Here is a 27,825-nt window from a genome sequence, read left to right as displayed (position 1 = left end):
TACAGTTGTCAATCTTTTACCAATTTATTTCATACAAAACAGTAGCAATGTAGAATGTGGGGTTATCTTCTGCTGCCACACGCAAATTGTGAACATTCCAAGCCGATGTACAGTTTAGAAGGAAGGCTAAACAATAGCATCAACCATGCTACTGAACACGGGAACTTTTTATTTAAAAAGATTAAAAATTAGATAGCAATGTCTTCTTAATATTGCTCTCATCATTGAAGACTAAAAAAAAATAAGAAGTGACTTTATAGGTTTAAAAAAAAAGGGAAGAGGAGAAACAGGCTGCTACAACACTGCCATATAGTCAAACCATCATACTTCAATATTTGCATACTTGATAGCAGCATTATTTTTACTGAACTGTGTGCAGCTACATGTAGAAACAGAAAGCAAAATACTATGGCAGTTATTGATCAAGATCCAAAAGAAAGAAAACAAAGTAACTCTAGGATGAATACACTGTAAAAAGAACATTTATAGAGAATGAATCAATATCTACATTCTTGGACTGTTCCGTTCTGCCCCAATAAAAGTGTCAACTGTCAACTGTGCATTTTTGGCGGATTTGAGATTTCCAGTTCTTATTCTACTGCATGCTTGGAACAAAGATGATAATAAATCCTTCTACACAATGAGCTTTAAGTAGACAGCTGAAAATAAATTTACTACTTGTAAACACACAAAAAAAATACAATATTTTTTTTTATCTTCAATCAGTGCTTCCAAAAGCGCATTATCTTCGATAACGACCTCTCTCCCCTCGGTCTCTGTCCCGATCACATATTCTTTCTCTTTCTCGATCACGACCTCTGTCTCGCTCTCTGTCTCTTCTGTTATCTCTAGGACGGTCTCGTTCTCTCTCCCGATCTCTTTCACGGGGTCTACTTCTCCGACCACTGACAACAGCTTGTGTGCGTCGAAGGAAATCATCCACCCTCATATCATAATCATGCTAGGAAAAAGGAGAAAATTGGTCAATGAAGCCAAACTTCCCATGGGATTTATGAGATCTCACAGTTGACTGATAAAGAAGAAATAAAAAAATGTAACCATGATTACTTTGGACACTCATAGCATAAGCTGGAATCCACATCTTTTCCTGTAATTTCCTATTCAACTTGAAGATTTAGTCTAAACTTCTTTTAACTTATTGTTAACAGAAATTCAAGCAAGTTGATGAAATAAAATTTTGGGAATCGGATACACTACAAAATTTACTTCTGAACTATAAATTTATTTCAGTAAGACTGGGAAACTATCCCACATAAAGCTAACAACGCACTTTGAAGGGTGAAGAGGACTAAAAGGGATAAAGTAAAGCCCAGGCATAAGGGAGATACAAGACAAAGCAGAGGTCAAGTAAGCCTAAGCTTACTTAAGATTTCCAGTAAGTTTTCAGGTCCTCTTTCTTACTTAGCGTGGTGTATTTTCAAAATTCAGCTTCAATGTATAGAAAGCAAGGTTTAGAACACAATTCCACACTATTCTGCATATATAAGTAAAATGTAAATGTACTGTAAAGATGCATTATGTTTTAATTAATACAATTATTGCTAAGTCAAGGTCCATAAAATAGAACTTGTCTAGCCAGGCAGTGGTGGTGCATGCCTTTAATTCCAGCACTCAGGAGGCAGAGGCAGGTAAAGCTCTGTGAGAGTTCAAGGTCAGTGTGGTCTACAAAGTTACACAGAGAAACCCTGGCTCAAAAAAAAAAAAAAAAAAAAAAAAAAAAAACTTGTTTGCAAGGACTAGTTAACTTCAATGATCTTGGATTGATTTCCTATTTCAAAGACTGTCTTACTGGTTTTCTTTCTTTTTCATTTTTCGAGACAGGGTCTCTCTGTGGCTTTGGAGGCTGTGCCGGAACTCACTCTAGGCTAGCCTTGAACTCACAGAGATCCACCCGCCTCTGCCTCCCGAGTGCTGGGATTAAAGGTGTGTGCCACTACTGCTCGGCTCTGTTTTTCTTTTCATAAGGGCACTATAAAACTAAGATTTCATCGTATGTAGTCCAGATATTGTTGACAGAAAATAAAGCCTGCCACTTTTTACCCTAGCAATATTCATTAAATGTTAAAAATTGAATAGACTCTTTCTTTGAATTAAAGAATAATACATAAAAAAAAAATAACCCTCAAAGATAGGATATGAAATTAGTGCTCAGACCTTCTCTCTTGTACTTATTACATAGTCTTTTCTTTTTTGTTTTTCGAGACAGGGTTTGTCTGTGTAGCCCTAGCTGTCCTGGAACTCTCTCGGTAGACCAGGATGGCCTCCAACTCACAGAGATCCAGCTGCTTCTGCCTCACAAGTGTGCCACCACTGCCTGGCATATTCTTTATCTTTAACATTAAACTACCATTCAAAAAGTCACCAAACTTAAATGTGTATGGAAATATACTTCCAATCAAGTACCAGAAAACATTTTCGTTAAAAAAAAACCTATTATCAGAAAATTGGTTTTAATAATCAAACAGCCCTACTAGTATGAGAGAACTACCTAGAATTTGTGTATGCCACATGTTTACTAGTTTTAAATAAAACTTGGTTAAAAAAAAATTTAGAAACCATCTTAAAATTTATCATCTTACATGTAAAAGTAAGAAATTTAGAAAAAATACTAGCAGTTTTGAATTACATAGCTAATAATTAAGATCCCAGTAATGAATAATATTGTAAGTATACTTCTACAACTCTTACACATTCACACACACACATACACTAGTATTCAACTCATGAAATATGAAATACAAGTCTATCTAAATAACCCATAGAGCATGATCAGCTACTTTTAAATGAAACAAGTTTCGAATTAATATTCAGAGTCTGCAGTAAGAATACAAATGGTTTATCTACTATGTGCTCATATGTAAATTACCCACAGAAATTCCAAATACTTCCCTCATACCTCTGATTTTTTATGTACTTACTACTCGTTTATCTCTGTATCTTGCTTCATGTGGTACAGGATGGTGTCCTGAGTAAGGGGGGTGGGCTTGAGGAGGTGGAGCATGGTGCTGGTAATAAGGATGGTGTGGAGGCTGTTCCATTCCCGGGTAAGGAGGCTGCAAAAGAAAGATCTACATTAAAAAAAAATCTACCAAATACTCCTACAGACAAAACCCATTCTTAGAATTCCTATTCCCAAATCACATCAATCCCAAACAAATAGCCTCACCATTTACTATTCATATACATTAAGAAAATATTAAGAATCCCTGAAAATAGCCTTTCTGATTTTAAAACAAAATACACATATTAAAGATATACTTTTAAAGTCTAACATATTTCTACCTTGCTACTTGTATCATTTAAATTCTAATAGATATAAAAAACACATGCCACTTACTAAAACCAAAGCACTATCCCTAAGAACTTAACACTTATTTGGCAATTTAATACTATTTATACTATTTATTTATACTATAATTTATAAATTTATACTATTCCTACGTTAAACAACTAGATTACAGTCCTACTTCATTAAAGGCCACAACAGACAAACGTACACAGCAGGGGTACAATTGTAGTACCCTAGGCTCTGGAATAATTTACCCACAAATTTTCTCCAAAATAAAGTCTAGGAGCTAATAAACTTTAAAAATGCCAATACAGGGGCTGATGAGATGGCTTAGTGGGTTAGACACCTGTTGCCAGGCATGGTGATCAAAGTTCAATCCCTAGGACTCACTCTGTGTATTGCATGCACATGCCTACAGACACATCAATAATTAAATATAATGTTCCATTGTAAAATTAATAAAAGGCTTATGACAGATTTTAGAGTCAAGTTCATCTTAGTATTTAGATGCAAAGAATTTTCAGGAAATTTGTATGTTTAAGATTTCGGGAAACTGCTTGAGGTGAAACCAAAGGAAGATAAGAAGTCACCTAACAGCATTTAAAAATAAAATAAGCTGGGCTTTGGTGGCGCATGCTTTTAATCCCAGCACTTGGGAGGCAGAGGCAGGTGGATCTCTGTGAGTTTGAGGCCAGCCTCGAGCAAGTTCCAGTACAGCCTCCAAAGTCACAGAGAAACCCTGTCTCGAAAAAAACAAAAATAAATCAATAAAAATAACTAAGAAGCACAGGAGTACTTCAGCTACAAAGTTTTAATTCTTGTCAACTGTTTCCAGGTATTACATGTCAGAATATACTTTAAGAATATAAAATTTTCTTTGAAGACAGAAAATTAAAACTCGAGTTTTAATTCAGTCTCATTTTAAATGGAGTCACATTTACTTATGCCATTAGGTACAATTAGAAACTTCACATGAATCTTACTGAACTTATTTTCTGCACAATCCTAAATTGACACTATTTGACTGATGGTTAAACTTTATGAGATGGTCATAACTGTTCATTTATCAACACACATGGCAAAGCAAGCATACTTCTTTGCACAAACTACTCAATATTTGTCCGATGAACAAAAGAATGAATGGCCAGTAAATTTTATGCACGAAGTAGGCAGATATTACCATGAAACTTGGCCAAAGTGTTAGAAAGATGAGTGGGTAAATCACCCAGGTTAAGAGCTTATACTAACCATTACCATGATGTTTTACGGGTATCTATAGTAAGCCCATATTAGTTTTTCATTTTAACCCATAATTTATCACCAAAAATTTGTACTTTAAGGCTCATGAGTATCACGTTATGAGTATGCAATGACACTGAAAATGAAGTTAAAATAATATTACAAAATAGAGTAATACAAACCATTCCTTGCCAAGGAGGTGGTGGTCCCATGTTATGAAATTCCCTCACATAATCATTGTAGGACTAAAATAAAAGATGATATTGTCAATAATAAGCAAGTTAAAACTGAAGGGATACCAAAAAAAAAAAGAAAAAAGAAAAAAACAGTCCCTAGCTTTAAGTATGTAAAATTTAATGCTTACCCCATTTAAAAACACATCTCGGCGAACTCCTGAAAATCGTCTGTTGGGAATAAGATTTGTGAAACTAAATTCAGGTAATTCATAAACTAGTTCCAAGAATGTAATTCAAAACTAAGCAAGATCGAACCCAACTTACCTGTCAACTTCCTGGTATCGGGGATCCTTTAAATACCCTGTTCAAACATCAAGCATTTTAGTAAATCAAATTTTATGTTTTTACTATGGCATTACAATTAAACCTTCCTTACCCTTGTTTCAATTCTTCCCATGAAAAATATACTTTAAAAGATGTTACCACATTCAACTACTAGGTTTTCACATGTATTATGTCAGCTGAGGGCAGAGGACTAACTTGAGTGTACAGTCTGAACCGGCTAGAGGACACTAGAGTAGAATCCTTTTAATGAATGTTTACCTTTCACCCTGAGAACTTACAGCTAAGTTTTAAAACATAAAGACTCAAAAAAGGACACAAAATTGCAAGAGCTGCAAAAATGAACATATATACTCCAAGAACCAAATAACAAAACAAAATCTATTCTATCCCCTACTTCCATTAAGAAATTTCAACAATATGTTAAAATGTCTGACTTGCCCTGTTATTGGGAAGTATTTGTCCTAATAGAACACAATTACCTCTTTTAAGGAAAAAAAAAAAAAGTGATTCTTATAAAGCCATTTGTTCCAAAACACTAGCTAACCAAAATGAGTTTTACCAATGTGTCAATAACTGTAATTGAAGCATACCCCTTCTCTTTAATCCCATTGAACAACACACTATCTGAAAACTGACACTTGGATGACAAGTCAAGTGTTTCCCACCACTCTCAAAATCGGTATCAGGATTTTTAGTTTTTTAAAAGGCATAATTTCTATTTTGATTCCCGATTAATGCTGTATAATTTAGGAAACACTGCACATCAAAGGGAACAGAAAGCACAACAAAACAGGTCAGTTTCTTCCTGTATCTCACACATGTACATATCAATTTCCATTTTTGCAAAGTCAGCAATTTCAGGTAATTAATAAATTATGACTCGCTGTAATAGACAGAACAATCTAAACATGGTAGGGGAAGAACTACTAATTAGAACCAGTAATGGTTTCCTAAGGTATAAAGTAGTCATGCCCTAAATAATCTTTACTTTTAAATCTATTGGAAGTTTTTTGTTGTTTTAATAATTTTAAGTCAAATAATCTTCAGGATTATAAAATATTAACCTGGTCTCTGGTGAAACTCAGGGGGATAGTCAATCCTTGGTTTCTTTCTGCTGTTATGAATATCATAATCTTCTGGTCGACGCCTACACAAATTAGACACATTAGAAATTAAACCAAAAACAGCTGGGAAAACAAACAGCAAAGCAAGAGTTTGACAGAAATGAATACAAAGAATAGCCCAGGGCCTCCTAAAAAATCTCCACTAATTTTTGGAAAACAATTTAAAGTTCTTAGATTTTAATTCCTCAAAGGCAAATCTTACACAATGGAGTAGATAGATAACTCTGTAATCTCACACTATGAGACAACCCCAAGGATTACCTAATTCAAGCTTGTAAACCACATTTTAGTAGTCTAAACATATAAGCAGTTCTTTAACAAGTCAAACAGTTTCCCAAGTGTTACCATTCAGTTGAAAACAGGAGAAAAAAATGATACCAGCAATTATGAAATAGCTTAATCTAAAATTTATATAGATATTGTAATTTTAGATTCAATCTAAACAAAATTAAGAATGTCTTAAATGATGCCTCTGTGCTTTACACAAAACTATACTTTTCATGATTATACAGAAAGTTTTAAATTTAATAAAGCTATTAACAGGAAAGTTTTGAAAATGTTAACTATTTGAAAAACTAGTATCTCAGCAACATTTACTTTCTTTAATAACACTAGTAATTAAGGTATTTTTCCCAGGACAATGCTTTATAATAAAATAGCTCTCACTGTCATGTAGTAAGTTTTAACAGAGTTTATAAAACTAGGTCAAAATTTAACTTTAGAAGGTGCTATTAATTTGCAGAGGGCTGTTCTTCACTGTCTTTCATAAACATCATAGACATTATAAAAACACACTTAGCATTTAATAAGAGCTAAACAAAAAAATAAAAACAAAAGGTCCAAACATTTAGGAAATAACATATCCTTTTACTATTAGTTTCAAATATATAGTTTAAAATAACCCAGCATTGCTAGTTTTTTTTTAGCTATTTTTCTAAGTATTGAATGCTTTGTTTAACTTTTGTAACAAGTCACTCAAACTGCAAAGTTAAAAATCCAACAAACCCAAGCATCCCCCCAACAGAATAAAAACAGTTGCATCTACAATAAATAGTACTAAGAAAATTAAAAGCTGGTTTATAAAATAAACATACCGCTTTCTTGTAGTTTGGGGAGTGCATATACGACCGGTATAAAACATGATAGTAACAGTTCATATAGTAGTCCAACTACTGACTTTAAGCTGTAAGCCACATACATAAATGGAGGCCCTGGCAGGCTTGAGAGAAGGTGTAGTGGTGTTTTAAGTATAGTTTGCAGTCCATTGCAAAACTGAGGAAAAACTTCACTTGTATATACTGTATTGCACTGGAAACCTCTTAGCTTAAAACTTCAAAAGACATCTTGGTGATCAGTCCTTTTAGGCCAAAAGTAAGGGGCTCTGCCAGGTTTCCTCCTACCTACTTGACAAAGTCCTTTTTAAGCTCAAAGAAATGGGACTCTTGTTGGATTATCTGTACCTACCACAGGTTGTTTCCACCAAAAGGAAACTTAACCAAAGGTTTCATCCCATCAACCACACATCCAATAGTCTTTAGCAGAATATTTTAGATTTAGCTGTATGCAAATCTATACAGGGGAAGGTGTTGGGTAGAGGGCTTAAATCAGTTCTTTTCAAAGACTTCTCTCCAATTCTGTAACAAGTTAAACCCCCTTTTCCTGGAAAATGCTGTTTAGTTCATAAGGTAGTGCTCAATAACCATGGCGATCCTCTAAAAATCAATTTAAGTCCACAGGTACTGCCAGCATCTGGAAAAGTTGTAAACAGACACAGCAACAGCCCTTCGTTTTGGTTTGTTGCCGGGTCTCCCAGGGCCACTTGATCCCCTTTGGAAAGAACCTATTGTTTTCAGAAGCTCAGCAGGATGTGTGAATTCACTGGGCACATGTTACAGAATATGTGGCAATGGGGTTAACACATCACGGTGACAAAATTGGAACAGTCCCAATAATGCTCCTCTTGAATATGAAATAACTTATAACATTTTATCCTCTAAGTGAGGCGTCATCTTCTCAAAAAATATTAGTGATCCTTTATAAAAGTCCCATATGTGATAAGGCTTATCCAGAGACACACCTGAAAGAAAAGGCTTTTTATAAAATATTAACATTTTTTGCAAATAAAGACTTTCTCCTCTCTAACCTGTTCTTAGGAACAAAATGCCTACCTCATTTCTCTTGCATACTGTTTTATCTGAGTACTAGCTAGTCTAAAGTGGTCATCACTCGTTAATAAATTATTTTTCTGCATTAGGAAAGATCCCCATTTTCCTCTTGAAAAAAATGACTGAGACCAAGGTGACCATGTGAAATCCTCAATGAAGCCACAAACTAGTCCATGCAGCTTGATTTGAGGATTTTCTCTTTCTTCTTTACCGCAGGACAAACTTTTGACGAATCACATTCCTCCATCATGTTATCCCGATACATGTGCCTACTATCAGTCCAAAGAACGTTTCTAACCTTCCCACATCCCGGACTGGTTCTCGACGGGATGGACGTCCTCTTGATCGAGGTTGAGAATGCATTCTTCTCTTGTGACGCATTTTATGAATGAGCTGATACAAGTCAATACTTTCATCAGGGGGAAACAGAAGACAAAGCTGGGTTCCACATTCAAGTTCAATTTCCTGGAATGTTAAAGTAACAATTAACAGCAAAATAGAATCTCAAAAGACTTAACAGTTCAAAGACTTTTTCCCCTAGGGACTAAACACTAGATTCTAATAAACTTAGAGGTTTATAAAACCCTTCCGCTAGCATATTTGAAGAACATAAACTGCAAGTGTAGATTCTCATCCACAAGAGCAGATGCTTAAAACTCATATTGCCTTCTATTCTATTTCATTTTACCCAAAGAAATATTTGCATAAAACAAAAAGCAAGAAAGAACATGTGTAAGAAATACTTAGAGAGGCAGACTAACCTACAAGCTTACACAAAATTGTTACTTTTGGGCCCAGCAGTGGTGGCACGCGCCTTTAATCCCAGTAGCACTTGGGAGGCAGAGGCAGGCGGATCTCTGAGTTGGAGACCAGCCTGGTCTACAGAACAAGTTCTAGGGCAGTGTCCAAAAAAGCTACAGACAGAAACCTGTCTCGAAGAACACCCCCACTCCAAAAAAGTTACTTTTAATTATCACCACTTTTACTCACAAGTGGTAGGAATAATGAGTATCTGTTGGTACCAAATCATGTAAGGGAACTATAAGCATAAGTGGTTTGGATTTATTTTAAATCCCTACAAATGTTCAATTTAATTTGCAGATGTGTGCATACATGTATAATTTGTCTTTTCAGTGGTCATTTTCCTATTCAGAAAAAAAAAGACATGCTAATAGCAATTCTAAAATTATAAATGACCAAATTTTAAAGAATTTATAATGAGTGCTTGTTTCATCAGCACATATGCTAAAATCAGAATGATACAGATAATAGTAAGCCCCTTGCAAGAGGATAAGATAATGCAGACCCATGAAAATTACACATTTAAGAAAACAAACAAACAAAAAAACAATGGCTACTTCTCTTTTATCACGTTCCCTTCAGTTTTATTTGTAAAAGTACCATTTACCTGAGTACCAACATTAATATATCTTACTAGTAGTCACAGTAACAGGAATCTATAATTCCCCAATACTGTTTTAAACAGTTCATATTTTTCAGACATGGTTTTAAAATGTCCTTTGATAAAGGTCTACAAATAGCTAAATAATTTTAACTTAAAAATTAAACAAACCTGTCCATCACGCCCAATCTTGACTGGCTTATGTTCATTCCAAGGATTGGTAAGATGAGCTGATTTAGTAAAGGGTAATTCACGCCTAAAGTAAAATAGTACAAATTACATTCTTTTGCACAATCTTTTAAGGATGTTAATACTCAATCAATATATTAACTGTGAATTAAATGTGCCAAAAATTTAAAGAATCACTTACACTGGTAGAATATATAACCCTCTACCAAGAGCCCCTTTCAAAACCTAGGTTCTTTAAAAAACCTAATACAGGTGGTTTGTTAACTTAAAGAATTATGTCCTCTGTGAAACCCAAAGTTGAAAATACATTAAGTCAAAAATACATTTACCACATTTAACCTGATAAACAAAGCTTATCAACAAGGCACAATGTGGACCATGGGTTATTTATAAAATGGAACAAGCATGTATCATCTACAAAGGAAAAATAAAAATGAAAGCAATGAAAAGACTTCAGTTAGCTGTCTATAATGAGTAGTACCAAGTTAATGAACTTACAACACAAACCAAAGTATTCAAAAGACACCCAGGGTTCGTAAGATAAATGGCACACTACTATATCCCTAACTTTTTTTCAGAGGTAGGTGGCTCCATTAACATCTGGCTTTGTTCAGCCAGGTGGTGACTGCACAGGCCTTTAATCTCAGCACTCGGGAGGCAGGGGCAGGTGGATTATCTATGAGTTGGATGTCAGCCTAGTATACAGGTGAATTCCAGGACAGCTAGGGTAGATACACAGAGAAGCACTGCCTCAAAAAACAACCCCCAAAAACAAAAACAAAAATCTGGCTTTGTTTTTATTTATAGATAGACAGACAGATATTTCTTTTTCTTGTCAAGTTACCACCAGTTTGAAACATTTAAGGGGGGGAGGGGACTGAGAGATGGGTTGGCAGTTAAGAGCACTTGGCTGTTTTTCCAGAGGACCTGAGTTCAATTCCTAGTGCCCACATGGCAGCTCACAACAGTGAGCTAACTCCAGTTCCAGGGGATCTGGTACCAATGTACAAAAAATAAAATTAAATAAAAAAAATCATGTAACTGAAAACCTACAGGTAATAAAATAGATTATTATTTTTATCCCTGGAATGTTAACAGCACAGTACCCAATATCTAAAATAAGGTCTCTGCCAAACCAGACACATCATTTAGGGCTATGACTTTTTAGTACCATCAGCCATAATTAGACTGAAGAAAATACACCCTGCTGGGTGATACTAGTTAATCTCAGCCAGAATGTGACAGATATCTGTGACACCATAGAGAAAACAAAATTTAGCATGTTAGAACTAACGCATCCTTGACCCACGTACCACACTACCTGCTCACAGTTACAAAACATCAATCTAGTCACTCTTAGAGCATCTGAACTATGAAAAAGAGTGCAGATATGACACTGACAATATTAAGTACACCAGAAAATATGGGAGACCAAGACTTAAGTCATTTTGTGGGGGACAAATTTAATAAAAGAATATAACACAGTGAAGCCTTCATTCGATAACAGTGGTTTGGCTATTAACAGCAAAATTAATTCTGGATAAATAGTACTACGCGGATTACAGCGTTATTCTGGGCCCATTTCAAGTGGCAACAATGTAAGCATGCCTCCTATTCATTCCACTCCAACCTCCATGTGCCTAAAGTACCTGACTTATTGGGGATTCAAACTTAGAATGGGTTTCAGTACTCTAGAATGTTTAATGCTTTTAGCTCTGACAATCTAATGTAAATCTCATTTTGAAGAGAAGAACAAAACTCAGCCTTCAGATGACTTACATGAAGTAGCAAGTATCCATAAAATACTGTGTCCCCCAGAACTTTCATGAAATTACAATCTGATAAAACTTGAGTGTTAAAAATACAGTTTTCACCCTAAAACAAAAACTGAATCTAGGTACACCTAATAATCTAAAAAAGTGCCTTAAACTTTATATCCAGTCTAAGAAGGTTGGAGTATATTGGCGTATCCTCATGAATTCCCATGAAGTTTAGTTACAAAGTATAAGATAGCCAACGAGTCAATGTAAAAAAAGTATAAATATCAAAACAACAAACAAGACTTATCTTGTAAAATTAAGCTTACCAACCTGAGAAAATAAAAATCAATACAAGTAACATCTAACAGAATATGCTATAGAATATAATTTTGCTCTTGCCCCCCAAAACATTTTACAATGACATACTAACAATATTTCCTTTGGCCTTTACAATAAATTATGCACCCACAATTTATGTGTATCAACTAAAAAATAATCACAAAAATTTCATAGTATTTTGTGTGTTGTGTGTGTGTGTGGTCAATTTTCTCTCCTTTCAAACTAAGTCCTCAGGCATCATAGCATGTACATTTTCCTGCTGATCCATCTCAACAAAAATTTTCAAGTTTGTATTATAACAAGTAAATTATTATTTTCTAAATAACTACACATATGTAAACCAGGGAAGGAGGAGAAAGAGAGTCACCAACATTAACAGTCTCATTCTAATGCACTGTAATTATCTATTTTTTAATTTGTTCAAGTTTTAACATGCTATTGCATGGACATTTATTTTTGCAAAATGTTCACTTAACATAGTTCACTTAACCAATTTTATATTTACTTAACAAAATCTAAATGCCTTTCAATTTTTGCTATAGAATATGATCATAAAATATGATTTGTGGGCCACAAGAGACAGCTCAGTATAGAGACATTCAGGGTTCAAGTTTCCAGGACTCACAATTGTGGACTCACAGCTACCTATAACTACAACTGCAGGGGAACTGATGCTTCTCTAGACTCTGTGGGCACCTATACTCACATGTGCATAGACACACATGTATGCATAAAATTTAAAGGAGTAAAAGTCAGTTGTATGCCTTTAATCCCAGCACTTATAATGCAGAGGCAGGAGGATCTCTGTCCAGGATAGCCAGGCTACATAAAAAGATCCTATCTCAAAATAACATAATTCAATCAAACAAAAAGAAGAAAAAAAATCTTTGAAACAAAACTAAGATCCTACACAAATGTGATTTGCAGTTTTCAGGCTTTCTATTCAAAACAACCTAATACATTATTTCCATTTAGTTTCAGGAAGTCCTGGCTGGGCCATACCATTCTTCACATTTTGGCTCCTCACATCCCTATTTGATTCACTCATAGTATGAGTATTTCCATGCTCCATCTTTTGCAGGTCTACTTTCATGAAAAGAAACAGTATTTCTCCTCCTCATTTGGTCTGGACTTAATATGAAGTTTAGTCTAGCTTTTAACTCAGTGATCCTCATGCCCATGTGTTAGTGTTACAGCAGTATGCCAACAGGCTTCATTTATTTATATGTAACAACAAGCACTTCTAATTCCTTTAAGTTCCAACAGTCAACTTGTAAAAAGCAGAATTCATATAGTACATTTCAATATTTAATGTTTATGTAATTTATGTAATAGATATGAACATGCCATGAAAAAGCTCCCTTAAAGTAGTTTACTCTCAATCAGTTGCCCATTCAAATCATGCCAACTTTCCCTGTACTGTTGTGTAATTTACCTGCAAATCCAGTCAATTTTAAAGACACCTCCAAGCATTTTAGCACTCATTCCTGCTGGAAGCACCCAGTGTATAGGAGATCCACCATGATGTGATTCTGAAGATAGTCTGGCAAAACCTAAGGGAACAACAGTATCACAAAATAAATTTCTTTAGTTTTACTGTAATTATTGTTGTTATATGTCCAAAATAACGATTTTATTCTTACCTTGAAATTTTCCACTTTCTCGGACAGAAAATATTAAGATAACACTCCTTGCAGATCTAAATGCAAGATTTAGTTTCTTCTCATTTACAGGCAATGTGGACCATACACCCTATAGAAAAATAATGGAAAGATCACAAGTCACATTAAATACAAGTTTGTTAACTATAATGATAGAAGAGTAAAAGTTACTATGTTGGTGTTTGAAATTTAGGAAACCTCTAACAGAAAAGTCTTATTTGTTAGATGTAAAAGTATTTGGAAGCTACGCATCTGATAAAATATGAAGAAATTAAAAATCATTAAAAAAATCTTAACAAAGGAGATTGTCAGGTAAGTCTTATGAATTGGAATTCTGTATTACCAATCACTACAATTATAAAATTAAAATAATTTATTCTGGTAGGAGGTATATGTTACTGAAAGGTGAATGGCAACTTGTCTTCCTCAATACGTGTGACTAATTACATAATTTAAAATGGTTTATCGCTTGGCGTTGGTGGCGCACGCCTTTAATCCTAGCACTCGGGAGGCAAAGGCAGGCGGATCTCTGTGAGTTCGAGGCCAGCCTGGTCTCCAGAGCGAGTGCCAGGATAGGCTCCAAAGCTACACAGAGAAACCCTGTCTCGAAAAACAAACAAACAAACAAACAAAAAAAAACGAAAAAAAATTGGCTTATCAGCAGTAAAACCATAAATGGGAAAAAAAAAGCCAACTTCTAGTTTTTCCTAAGTTCAAATTTTATATAAGCTGAAGAAGTCTGTTTTTAACTAGAGCTGGAGCATAGTTATTTAAATTCATGAAGCAGTTTTAACCATTTTTTTTCTCTTGGTTTCTCAGTATTTTTACGGGGTTTCTCAGTATTGTTCTGGAGCCTGTCCTGAAACTCGCTTGGTAGACCAGGCTGGTCTTGAACTCAGAGATCCATTTGCCTGTCTCTGCCTCCTGAGTGCTGGGATTAAAGGCGTACACCACCAATGCCCAGCCTAAACAATTTTTATTTAAAAAAAAAAAAAAAAGACCAAGAGGAAGGTTAAGGCAAAGAAGATCTAGTTCTCTCTCTCTTGAGTAACCTGTGGTCTTTTTATTTCAGCAAGTCATTACCTCAGCCTAAAACTAGCAAGGCCACTTGCTTATTGTCACCTTCACTGTAATTGTTATTTATAATATCCAGTAAAATACAAATGTGAACATTCTGATAATCAGCTGAAAATGTTACTCAATTGAAGACTTTGAAAATATGAACATGAATTTACTGTATTTCTTCAGTATCCTCCAGCAAATGATAATCCTTTTGGTAAAATCTTAGGTGGACCTTTAAAGCTATGGTTCTCCCTTCTTCCTAAAGCCAAGTGACATTAAATATATTAATGCTGGATATAAAGAAATATTAACAGAAACACATCTATTACAGTATAAATGATACAATCTTCAACACTGTATTATGATTTCTGTAACAATAGAAAAAGGAAAATTCATACCACTACCAGGTTTCCTTACTCGCCACAAACCAGATCTAGAGTGGCAGCTGGCAAATTCAAAGCATCTTATGCTATGTGGAGGTCATTTTTATTGATCATTTCACCTCAACATTTCAGAATGGGAACTGTTTCAATAGAGCTGATGCTAATACCTTTGCTTTGGCAAGAGACACATTTTCATGGTTGTTACTCTTTATGAGGAAAAATCTTGCATCCTGAAGGACGTATTTGAGTTTACTGGTTTGATCTGAAAAAAAAAAGAAATAGTTTCATTAATCACAGACATTGTAACATATAGGTGTGCCAACTATACTAAGCTAGCCCTCCAAACCCAACTAAACCCATAAAGAAGATTCCAGTAACCCAGTCAGCCTAGAAAGTTTAGGCACAACAGAATAAAGCAAAGCTAAGGAGAAAGAACCAGCACTGTGCAGGGCAGCCTCACCCAGCGATGTTCCGGTATATCAGACCCATGCTTATTCTTATAAACTTTCATCAGATTCATTTAAAGACTGATCAGACTATTGTGCTGTTAAAAACGTGTCCAAATGTGTGAATATTATCAATCATGTCTAAACACGTCTAAAGACTAAAATATCCCAAGCTATATAAAATTATTGTGAAAGGCAATAAAAAGCAAACACAAAACACAAAATGGTCTCTTTTAAGTTTATAATGTTTTTTCCCTTGACATGATATATCGGAACATGACCACATTAAAACCAACCATTGATGGAGAACCAATAAGGTAAAATAATGACTTTATGGAGCATGCAATGAAAACAATTTCAAATTTAAATGATACCTTTTCGGACAGCACGAACGGAAGATGATAATTTCTCATGCTTCTTTTCTGAACCTGTATTTAGCCAAAGTACATTTGTTCAGATTGAGCTTTAATAGATGAAGACAAAATTTCTACAGTCTTGTCACATAAAATTCTCATTCAAGACAAATTAATTCTTCCTGGCGCACCCACACACACAAAAAATATTTCGCAATGTGTACGAGTGTTTTGTTTTTTGGGTTGTTCAAATTTTTTTCTTTCTTTTCTTTTTTTTCTTTTTTGGTTATATTTTAACAGTTTCCCACTCAGAAAACTAGTCACTGAATCATCATCTTCCAAGAGAAAAAAAAAAGTGAAAATTGAAAATTCCACTGAAGCAGTAACAGAACAGGATTAAAATAAGAAAAAGCTTAGTTTCCTCTAGAATCATTACACTGAACATGCCAAAATTCAGTACTAATGGACATCAACAATTCACACTAAACTACAATCTTCACACTTTCTAAAGCAGGCTATAATCAGTCATCTATGATCCTAAAATTAAATGGGATTACCTGCATATGACTCTGATGCAGAACTGCCACTTCTATCAAAAACAATGGGTGATATGCCTCGAGCTCTCTTCCTTTCCTTCTTTTTCTCATCTAAAACAAAAAATCCAGACAAGTTTTTAAAATATCACAATACAAAAGAAGCTATAGTAGGCATTTCAAATGAGAATTTGTCCTGGATCTAGTCTTGTTATCCAGCCCTTAAACATTAATCATGTTTCTTCATCTTCTCATTGCTTAACTCCTTCACTGTCTTATAAAAACACTGCTAAAAGTATGTTTGGCCCCGTCACATATTTCAAGCAATACAAACACATGAATACAAAAGAAGTTAGGCACTTACTCAACTGCTTGATGAAAAAAGTGTTCCCCAAGAAAGGGAACTATGTAAAGCAAACATAATTTTCTTCAATAAAACTTAGTGTGTTTTTTGTATGTACCATGGAGTGCTGTAGTAAGTCCTGTTGCTTGTTTGAACTACACTGCCATCTCCCTCAAGTCTTATTGTGATGTATGCAAACATGAGAACAAAGCATTCTGATAGAAAAACACACGCGAATCAAAAACTGATTCACTGTCCACTACATCAAGCTTAATTTGGAACTTTATAAATATATATGAAGAAACAGAATTGAGGTCTTGTGCCTCTTGCCATTGTAATCATACAATGATAAAGCCCCTTTAACTGGGAGATAAGGAATATGAGGATACAGTATCTTAAAAAAAACAATAAAACAAAAACCCCAAAACCCAACAATGGAAATGCCGTGCAGGACACATATGTAACACTCTACTATAGTGTCAGTTTAGCTATTTAAAAACTAAATTCTCTTCTCTCTTAATTCAGCACATTTACTGAGGTTTACATATATGAAAACCTTGACCAAACAAAAAACCCCAGAAGCAAGCAATGATGAGAACCCAAGTTCCTCAGTAGCAAGACACAATTTGAAAGGCAGGACCTTCAAGCTAAAGAGTATACTACTGTACTCTATTCTCTCCACTCCCCTTCCTTAGTAATGAAAAAAATTTTTTACGGATTTGCTGTGTTTTGAAAGCATTAGTACTTATCAGGATGATCCCTAACACAAGTGCTGCAGATCACCAATGGTACTATTAATGTATACTAATGTATAAAGAAAGGACATTTTGGCAATATTCTTGAGCCAGGAAGCAAAAAACTCTCGAAAACTAGGTGAACACTCTAGAACTAGCTAATGTTTTGGTGGGTTCTCTTCAAAAATTATTTTTTTTTTCAAAAGCTGTGTTATGTCTTAAGTTTCTTCCTCAAACATTTCAAGAGTAAAAACATTACAAATTCCTTAGCCCCAAAGCGCTAAAATCCTTCACAACCGAATTTAAGGTATAACAAACATGTCATTAGTAAATGAAACAGCAAAGAAATTTTCAGCGTATTTTATAAATAACTTCTACTACTTATAAGTACATGGAAGTTATTACTCAGAGGTCAAAAGCATAATGAAACCCTGCCCCAAGCTTTTTAAGCAACCACTGAGTTATTTTTATATATTACTAAAAATTCTGAGAAAAGGTAAACAAGAGAAATTAAAATAAAATCTAGAAAACTAGAGTGAGACTGAGCTTAAACATGGTCCCTAATATTAAAAAACTGGTATATCCAAATCAAAACGTTCCACAGCGACCCCATTTCTTTCTAGTAATATAAAAAAAAAATTACCTAAGAAAAATTACCTATGTTTAGATAGTACCTTAAATAGATTCCATAAAAGGACTTTTCAGTTCCAGGTATCTCTTTTATAAGAATCTAATAATGAAAATTATGGGTTTGTTGAAACATATTCTCCATAAAAATATGAAGTACTGTACCACAGTAACAGATTCATGTAAGAAGTTACTAAAAAATGTTTCAGGTCCTAATCATCTCAGTAAACCCCTTTATTTGATTCAATACCCAAACACACAATTCCTGTAAGAAAATTTCTTCTGGTACTATGAGTGGTTTCACACGTCTCCAGAATGACTGAGGATTATTCACATGAGCAACACTTTTGACTTTTGTCTTACACATTTACCAGGGTGGCCTCAAACCCACAGTATTCCTGCCTATTCCCAAGTACCTAAGATAACAGGCTTATAGGACCACTCCCACCTTGCCAATCAATTTATACTCCCTATCCATTACAGAGTACAAAAACTATAGCCCATTAGTTTGTAAAATGGATGGAACAAGCTTTCAGTAGCTTTTTACATCAAATCCAACTATCATTTACTTGGTTAAATACTTCTTTAAAAGACTTCTCTCAAAACATGTCTAAACATGGTGAGGGCAGTATATAAAGAGATATAAGATAAATACTTAAATCCTCAAACCCACTACTCCAGTGAAAACATGGTTAAAAGCACTTCAGCTGCCAATTACTACAAAGCAGGTGGTCAATTACTATAATTTATACTACACATAAATATTATTTACTTCCATGACCTACTAATGGTACAATTCTGTAATATAGGTTAGGTTATTTCAATTAGGTAGCATATCTGATTTGATAGAAGCATCCTGACAAGAAATGCCCATGAAACTCTAAGTACCTCTTTTTGCTGTAACATCTGAATCTTTCTTCAACAAAGGGCACCTTGGCCTTGTTAGTGGGCTTATGTTTTATTCCATAGATGAAGTAAGTATAAAGAAAACATGGTATTAAAGAGATAATCTAATGTGGCTCTTACCCAATCTTTCTACAAGACAGTTATATTCTTTTTCATACTTCAGCCCTATACAGGCTATCTCAGTCAACTTCTATGTGTAGAATAAGAAAAAAATCTTGTGTTTTGGGAAAAAGAAGGTATTTTGGCTCTACTGCTACATGATAGAAATGTAGGAGCATTTTACCATGAAAATATCCTAATAACTAGTGGAAAGATTTCATGTAAATATATACCAAAAGCATATGTATCTGAACAAGCTGTTGTCTATGATGAAAATATTAGGAACCTACAACATTAAAGCTTGAAATACACTTTTCATATAAACAACAATTAACTCACAAAACATGTTAAAATTTGTGAATGTTCCTCAAAATTATTAAAATTATTACCTGATATTCAGGGAAACGTAACTAGCTATAAAAGATGACAAAACAACCCCTTAGGATCCCCAAAGGGGAGGACAAAAGTGTCTCACATTTAAAAAAACAAAACAGTACCTGATCCATCCGTTCCTGAACCAGATCTAACAGATCCATCTGTGAAGGAGACCGACTCAGAGCCAGAATCACTGGCCTCACTCCGGGTGTCATAGTCATTTCCCTCTTCCTTCTGATCTCTCTCATCCTGTTCATATTCTTCCTCTTCCTCCTCTTCCTCCTCTTCTTCCTCTTCATCCTCCTCTTCCTCCTCCTCTGCATCTTCATCCACTTCCTCATCATCTTCTGCATCTTCATCTACCTCTTCATCCTCCTCTACATCTTCTTCCACACCTTCCTCCTCATTGTCAGTGTTGTTGCCCTGTTCATCAGAAGAACCACTGCTCCCTGTCTCGTGGTCAGAGCCATATTCTTCAGAGTTAACCTCTTCCTTTGAGGATTGGCTGGATCTGCTTGCACGTCTATCAACTTCAAGCCCAATTCTCTGATGTTTAAAGAAAAAGGGAATCAGCAGTCATTAACAGACCAAGTCAAGACGAATAAATAGTTCTAAAGCCTCAAAAAGAACTGCTTTATTATCTGCAATAACATTTACTACCTCAGAACCATCTGGTGTAGGAGACTTGGCCCTTCTTTCAGAATCCCTTTTCCGTAGACAAGCTTTTTCTGGTTGAGTCTTGTAAGGTTCTCTAGAAGAACTACTTGACAGACGAATTTTTCGATCAGCATCTAGACGCTTGTTCCTTTCAGATCTTTGATATTCCTCATTTTTATATTCTGTAACCGACTTTCCTTTTGTACTAACTATTCTTTTATTATTGCTAACAGATGAGCTTAGTGGCTTAGAAATCAGCTGCCTTGAATGGATAGAAGGCTTCTGTCGCTTGCTGTCAGTAGATTCCATTCGTTCACTTTTTCTTTTTGATCCTTTAAAACACAATTTAAAGATATGCAAAAGTATTAGTATTACTCCATTAATTTCATCAAGATTTACAAATAATGTGCATCAATCAGGTATTGGGGGGGGCAATACAAAAACCACAGAAAATCTCATTACTTTAAAATATCTAAAATATTTTAACTCCAGAACAAATTTAAACAAAATAGCTTTCCAAATGCAGACTAAAAGCCCACTACTTGAAAGATTTAAAAATATTACTTTTATTGTTTAATGTACTTTTTTTTTTTTGGCCTGCATGTATATGTGCCCCAGAGTATGTCTGGTATCTGCAGAGATCAGAAGCAGGGGCTGGACCTCCTGTAATTGTAAACAGACATGAGAGTGCTAGAAACTGAACCCTGGTCCCTCTGCAAAAAATAAGTGCTCTAAAATGCCAAGCCATCTTTCCAACCTCTTAGTTTTGTTTTTGTTTTTTAAAGTACTTTTATACATACTAATTGGGGTCTGTCATACAAAAGTTTATTATGGGCTTTTGGTCCCAAATGCTAAGGTACAAGTACAAAAACAGAGATCTTCCTTAATAAAATTGAGTCTCTTACAGGCGTGGTGGCCCATGCCTTTAATCCTAGCACTCAGGAGGCAGAGGCAGGCAGATCTTTATGAGTTCAAAGCTACCCTGGTCTACCGAGTAAGTTCCAGGACAGACTCCAGAGCTACACAAAGAAACTCTCCTCAAAAAAAAAAAAAAAAACAAAACAAAAAAAAAAAACAAAAAAAAATGAATCTCCTTTATTTAAGCTGTGAATTTTAACAAAAATAACAGAACTCTTACCTTTTTTCTCATTTTTATCCTGTTCACTCTCTGGATTGTACAGTTCATCATCCTGTTCTGGTACTTCAGTTAAAATATCATCTAAAACATTAAGTTCCCCATCTGCAAACATTTAAAAATTAGAAAAATCAGTATTATTATTTGCTTTTTAGTACTTACTAAAAAATCATTTATTTTGAGTAATTCAGAGTGTCCATAACTCTCAAGGAAGTTTTACTTAAGGATCAAGCCCACTAAACAATAAAGGATATACATATAGTTCTCATTTATCAAACCGAAGTATACCATATAAAGTATGTGTTACACACCGGTTGAATCAAGCAATCAAAGTTAGTATCAAGTTAGTACCAAGAGGGCACAAATCACCATCAAAAATGTCCAAATACAGCTCACTTAGATCAAAATAGTAGTTTTGTGATATTCATATCCAAAATTGCAAAATATGAATGCCTATTACAAAACACAAAAAAAACTATTTCATGACATAGGAAACGAGACAAAGATAATCATATCCAAGGTTTAACTGTCGAAATGTGTAAAATCCACATGGGACTAAGTTTTAATTTTGTGATTTTGATATTATGCTTAAGGAAATTTAAGTATTTATGGGCAAAAGATGTATTCCACCCACAGCAAATAAATAGTTGAAGAAAAAAAAAAATACAGGCCTGCAAGCATATACCCACATTTTAATTAGATCAACTTGAAAGGAGAGTGAATGCCTGACAGAAAATGAGAGTGACACAAACACAAATGTGACAAATGGTAAAATTGACAGAATGCAGTTGAAGAATACACAAATTCTCTGTACTTCTACAGAGTAGTTCTACAACTACTTTATCTGAAACTGTCATTAAGACAGTTTTAATAATAAATACTACTGAGACTGGGCAGGGGGTTCTCAAACTCCAGACCAGCCTGGGCTACATAGCAAAATAAATACTGTGCTATAAAACCCTAAATATTTGCAGTTTGCTAATCAAAGAGATTCACTCATTCAGAAAGGTAGCTCTATCTAAATTGGCATATTTCACAATCCCCCAAAACACAGAACAATTGTTTCCCTATCCTCAACCCAATAAGAAAAATAAATCTTAGAAAAGAAATACCAATTTAAATTAAGTATGAAGTATACACTAGCTCACAGCATACAGTAAATCTTCCAGTATAAACAAGTTTGCTGCTCCTCAGCTGGGCAGCACATTAGCGCTGACTCTGTTGGCAGAGGCATGGATGAGCTGGCCCAAGTGTGTGTGAGGGATAACTGGCCACACCCCTAGTCTGCAAGTAAAAGTTGACCCCCCCCCCTTACCAGCTGAAATCCAGGGTGGCCCCTGCACCTGGCGTGGGCAACACAGTAGAGCTGGCCCTGAAGGTGTGTAAGTGTGGGAGAGCCAACCCTGAGGACATGAAAGAAGAACTGGCCCTGCCCCTTGCTCATTCCTGCAATGGGTAAACTACCTGGGGTTAATGCTAGAGAACACACTCTGGTGGTGAGGATGGAGGAAAGCTGATGGATGGGTTGACTAACTAACCCAGGCCCAGAACCAGGGTTATGACCTTGGCCCATGGACATCCCTATGATCTGCTGGAACATGTGAAGGAGATTTTTACAACACACAGGGCAACAACAGGATATCCAAGAGGAGTCCCAGTGAGGGTCCAACATCAATAGTACAGCAGAAACCAGAGGCCTCAAACCAGACCAATGATTCTTTGCAATGAATATTTACAGGTAAAGATATATGGATAAAGGGTTTACTCTGTCTTACTGTGTCACACTACAGCTTCCATGATGAGATTTTTTCCCCCTTTTTATTCCTCTTAAAATTTTATTTTATGGGGAGGGTTTGCAAGGGTAGAGGGCAGATACGAAGGGATGGGAAATGAATGAGATCAAGATTCATGATGTGAAAGAGAATAAAAAGTTAGAAACCTTTGCAAATTTATAATGGTAAGGAATTACAGTCATAAAATCTGATGAAACAATTACAGTAAATAAACAATAAAGCCTACTCAAAGCACAGTGAGGTTAACAAAAAACAAAAAAAACAACAACAAAAAAACAGGACTAAAGATTCCTGTAACAGCACAAGCAATATGCAGGAAAACAAAGTTACACAGAAAATGAAAATGCTTTTTCCCATTCATTAAAGATTAAAAAATTAAATCTGCTACTGGCATGACTATTGACTTCTATGGGTGCTATGAATATTTATCTATACTTCATCACTTTTCTAAAGTGAAGAAATGAGTCATATTTAGTCCCAGCACTTGGGTGGCAGAGGCAGGCGGATCTCTGTGAATTTGAGACCAGCCTAGTCTACAAGAGCTAGTTCCAGGGCAGCCTCCAAAGTCACAGAGAAACCCTATCTTGAACAACCAACCAACCAACCAACCAACCAACCCAAACCAAACCAAAAAAAAAAAAAAAAAAAAAAAAAAACCAAACCCACAACAGCACAGCCCTAATGTTTTGTAATAAGATTCTGAAACATAATGCAAACTCTACAGAAAAAGGTCATAAACCTTAACTCCAGAGACTGATGTAGCAATCCTGGAACACATAATTTGACCACATTAGACTGTAGGTCAAACACCACAAAATACTATTTGTTTTGGGGTTCATCATCAGGTTAAGACTAAAGAAAACTGAGATGTTAAATATATATGTTCAAACCCAGGCAAGGAAATTCACCACTCTCATTGTTCTCGTGTAACACAGTTTCAGTGAGTAAAACAGATGTCCTGCAAGCTCATCTACCTTTTATCACAAAAATCCATTTACATTAGGATAACCCCTCAAATATATATTTGTTAAAAAACCATCATCCTTTTAAATGTGTCAAAGTGTTTCGCTTACATATTTGTATGTGCACCATGCGGCCTGGTGGTGGAGATCAGACATAGTATCCTGAACTGGAGTTAAGAACAGCTGTAAGCTGCTACATGGGTACTTGGAACTAAACCAGAGTCTTCTCAAGAGCTACCAAGTGTACTTAGCTGCTGATCCATCCATCCTTCCAGCGTGCAAACTATCATTCTTCTAAATGATGTTCAGAGACTTGATGATACCTTCCCATCAATACTTTCCACCCTCTATACCATCAATCAACATCTAAGGATCATATTTTCCACTTACTTCAACTACAGGTAAACCAAAAGAAGACCTAAAATGGGAAAGGGGAATGTGTACCAAACCCATAATGTTTACAGAGGCATTCCTTGCTGACCACAACATGCATACAAGTGTATGTCTTATCAACACACACACACACCTCTGAACTTTTCACTGTTCATGCTCAGTTATTCATGAAGTTCAAATATGTAAATATTTAAGGCATAAAGGACAGTTACTTTAAAAGACACTTAAAAGCAAGGCAAATATATCACTTGCCCTCCTGAAGCTTGCAGTTTGGAAATGTAGAAAGTTACTTGCAAAAATGAAAACTCATACACATTTTGGGCTAACTATTCTTTGTAGACTATACTGTAGGAGCTCAAAATTCATGCAAAATGTTACTTTAGCAGAAAAGATGTGCATTTCTTCATCCTACAGAAAAATGAAGAGCTGGGGATGTGGTTCAACAGTGGAGTACTTGTCTGACACACAGAGCACTTTGTTGTACAGCATCATCAAAACAAAACAACCCCACAAAACAGTGTTTGGACAAATTGTCAACCTGATAATTTGTCCAGATACAGAGGATTCATTGATGAATTATAGGAATTAATGTATTTATTACAAAATGCAATAAGCTAAGAATTCCTAAGATTTTCTTTAAAATTCATTCTGTGATAACACATAGGAGTTGCAATTTTCTGCCAACCAAGACTTGTTTTTTAATTAAGAGCTTCCAAAACATAGGGATTTATTAAAAGCTTAGCATGGCTAAGGTTGTTAGAGGCCATAGCTTTATAATTTCTTGTTAAATATATAACACGATAATCAACACTCAATTTTTCTTGTTCAAGTGTTACGTATTGATTCAAATTCTGCTTATAATTCATAGCTGTCTGAAAATGATCAAATGAAGCCAAGCACTTCCAGTAGATTACTAAGCTGTTTGGATAGAAAAGATAATTTTGATTTTAATTGTAAAAAGAATCACTTGAAGCTGTATGGTTGTGGTGCACACCTTTGATTCCAGCACTCAAGAAGGAGAGGCAGGCAGATCTCTGTGAGTTCAAGGCCAGGCTGGTCTACAGAGTGAGTTCCAGAACAGGCTCCAAGGCTAAAGAGAAACCCTGTCTCGACAAAAAGAATCACTTGAATAGAAAATTTAAGTAGGAAAGCATAGTTTAAAATATTGTTTTAAAAAGTTATTTCCAATACTTCTGAGCATTGGTGACAAGTGATACCACTACTTCTCAATAATGGAAGTTTATGGGCTTGGACTGCATCTTTACTATTAAGTGTATTTCTAAAACCAAATGATCATTACTTTTCCTCATTTTGCATTACTGTATATTTCTCATTTCTAAGTTATGTTCACCTTAAGAGACAATACATTGATAACTGAATTTTTTTTTTTCAATTTTGTGTTTGGTTCCCCTTGCCTACCATGGCAACCACTGGAACCCCATACTTCAAAATCATAAATCTTATCCTACAATCAAGGTTTGAATGAATCTTTAATTGTGGATAAAATATCCTTAAGATCTTTTTAAAACTGACTTTACTATAATAAAAGAAAGTGGCTTCATTTATTCCCTAACAGAATTGTTTGTTCACATTTCTTCAGGATGTCTCAGGAGCGGTTCTGGAGTGTCAGTTTAAGAACAGAAAATAAAACTGCAATTAGTAGATGAAGAATTGCTTTAAGTAAGAAAGAGTTGGCACGTGCCTTTAATCCCAGCACTCTGGGAGGTGAGGCAGGCAGATCTCCGAGTTCAAGACCAGCCTGGTCTACAGATCGAGTTCCAGAACAGCCAGGCGCTACACTGAAACCCTGTCTCAATAAATAAATAAATATCAAAAAAACTACAATCACTGCTTATGACAAAGGTGTTATCTTAAATATAGTCTCACTCATTCCTCTTCTTCCAAAGCCCATCTTTATCCTAAAGCAATTCACTGATGCATACCCATCTATTGAGGTAGATCAGAAAAACAGAAAAAGCTTCATCTAACTGAACAAGTCTCATCTGAAATTAATGATCCACACAGAGACTTGAGAAATGTGGGGCAGCAACTGTGCTGTATTTTTGTCTCACTAACTACTCCAAGACTGCCCATGGTAGCCCAGGAGCTGAGAAATATCTCAAGACAGCAGCCAATCTGGATCACTCTCCAGGAAAGCACTATCTGGAGACTACACTGGCATTTGTGGTCTCTGCAAAGTCAGTATTTCAGAAGAAATGACATTTTATAAGCCTAAGTCCTTCCTTTTTAATCTCTCGAAGTCTCTCACTACCTACACCTAGGTACTCCTGGCTGTACCTTTTGGAGGTTACGTACTGTTTTTATAGGATGAGCTGCCAGGACTTGGGGTGCGTGGGGGGAGGGGTCGTATTATTTTTTTTTTCCTAGCACCTTCCTTTCTAAAGCGCTCGAGGGAAAAAAAAAAATCTTTGCTTCTCTGAGAGAACAGTTAGAAGTTACTTACAGGGTATGTCTAGAAATTAATAATAATTCACTCCTAACATTTAAACCAGCCTAATCACTAGTCTACCAACGCTAACTATGGCACTGTTTTTGGGGGGTGGGGGTGGGGGGAGTCAACCAGAAAGAGAGTTCAGAAAACAACACGCAAATTACATCCGCATAATCCTACCAGGAAACAAGCCCGGGGGCGGGGGAGGGGGCAGGCAACGCGGAGCAGGCCCTCTCCCAACCAACCGCTCCAGGGACGGCAACAAGCTAAGCCTGAAGTGAAGTCCGGACCGAAGCAAAGCCCTGGTCAGGGGGTTAGGCCCCGTGGAAGGCGAGGACGCTAGGCCGGGGCCGGGCAGCCCAGAGAGCGGCTCCCGGCGCGACCGCCCGCTCGATGCGAGGCCCTCACCTCCAGCCCCGCCCGCAGGCCGTGGCTTCTCGGTCCCCTCGCCGCCCGCCAGGCCGCCCGGGGTCGCCGTCCTCCGCACTCACCTTTCTCCTCCCGGCTGTCGGCCGCCATGGCTGCCCTCCGGCTTCGCCGCCGCCGCCGCCGCCACCGCCGGGACGCGAGTCGCGCGGGCGCCGCAGCCGCGGCCGCAGGCGCACGAGCCCGTCCGTCAGTCCGTCCGGCGGGCCGCGCGCTTCGACACGACCTGCGCCACTCAGCTCCTACGCGCACCCGGCCTCCCGTTCTCTCTTCTCCTTCCCGCCTTCCGCGCTGGCCTCGGGCGGCCCGGGCTTCAGCCTTCCTGTTGGGACGCAGCCACCACAGGGACGAGGGGGAGGGGAGAGAAACAGATGGCGACGGCGGGCGGCGCTAAAATGGAGCCTGCTTCCTGCGTGAAACAATCCCGCTCCCGAAA

General features: G+C 36.3%; 1 protein-coding gene across 4 annotated transcripts; it reads right to left on the bottom strand.

The window, feature by feature from the left end:
• On the bottom strand, positions 1-27,817 carry Ythdc1 (YTH domain containing 1). 4 transcript variants are annotated; one of them, XM_027390990.2, is made up of 17 exons: positions 27,455-27,816; positions 21,367-21,468; positions 20,232-20,560; positions 19,694-20,117; positions 16,512-16,601; positions 15,976-16,029; positions 15,323-15,417; positions 13,693-13,801; positions 13,485-13,602; positions 9,933-10,017; positions 8,658-8,824; positions 6,135-6,217; positions 5,050-5,086; positions 4,914-4,977; positions 4,732-4,794; positions 2,940-3,074; positions 1-961 (listed from the first exon to the last, which is right to left on the bottom strand). In XM_027390990.2, exons 1-17 carry the CDS (start codon positions 27,480-27,482, stop codon positions 743-745), a joined length of 2,202 nt encoding a protein of 733 aa, XP_027246791.1. In that variant the 5' UTR covers positions 27,483-27,816; the 3' UTR covers positions 1-742. The 4 variants fall into 4 exon arrangements, with proteins under 4 accessions (XP_027246791.1, XP_027246792.1, XP_027246793.1 ...); XM_027390991.2 differs by having other exon boundaries at positions 4,914-4,953; XM_027390992.2 differs by lacking the exon at positions 15,976-16,029 and having other exon boundaries at positions 27,455-27,817.
• Between the last annotated feature and the right edge of the window lie 8 nt (positions 27,818-27,825).

Source organism: Cricetulus griseus, assembly GCF_003668045.3.
Source record: "Cricetulus griseus strain 17A/GY chromosome 1 unlocalized genomic scaffold, alternate assembly CriGri-PICRH-1.0 chr1_1, whole genome shotgun sequence".
Lineage (NCBI taxonomy): Eukaryota > Metazoa > Chordata > Mammalia > Rodentia > Cricetidae > Cricetulus > Cricetulus griseus.
This window is presented reverse-complemented; position numbering and strand designations above follow the sequence as displayed.

Excerpts from the sequence above, each read along its gene's own strand:
- Ythdc1 (XM_027390990.2), bottom strand. The coding sequence starts at position 27,482 with ATGGCGGCCGACAGCCGGGAGGAGAAAG. Across the intron at positions 20,118-20,231 it reads CTACACCAGATGGTTCTGAG|AGAATTGGGCTTGAAGTTGA; the intron begins GTAGTAAATGTT and ends TTTAAACATCAG. Across the intron at positions 8,825-9,932 it reads AGATTGGGCGTGATGGACAG|GAAATTGAACTTGAATGTGG; the intron begins GTTTGTTTAATT and ends TTAACATTCCAG.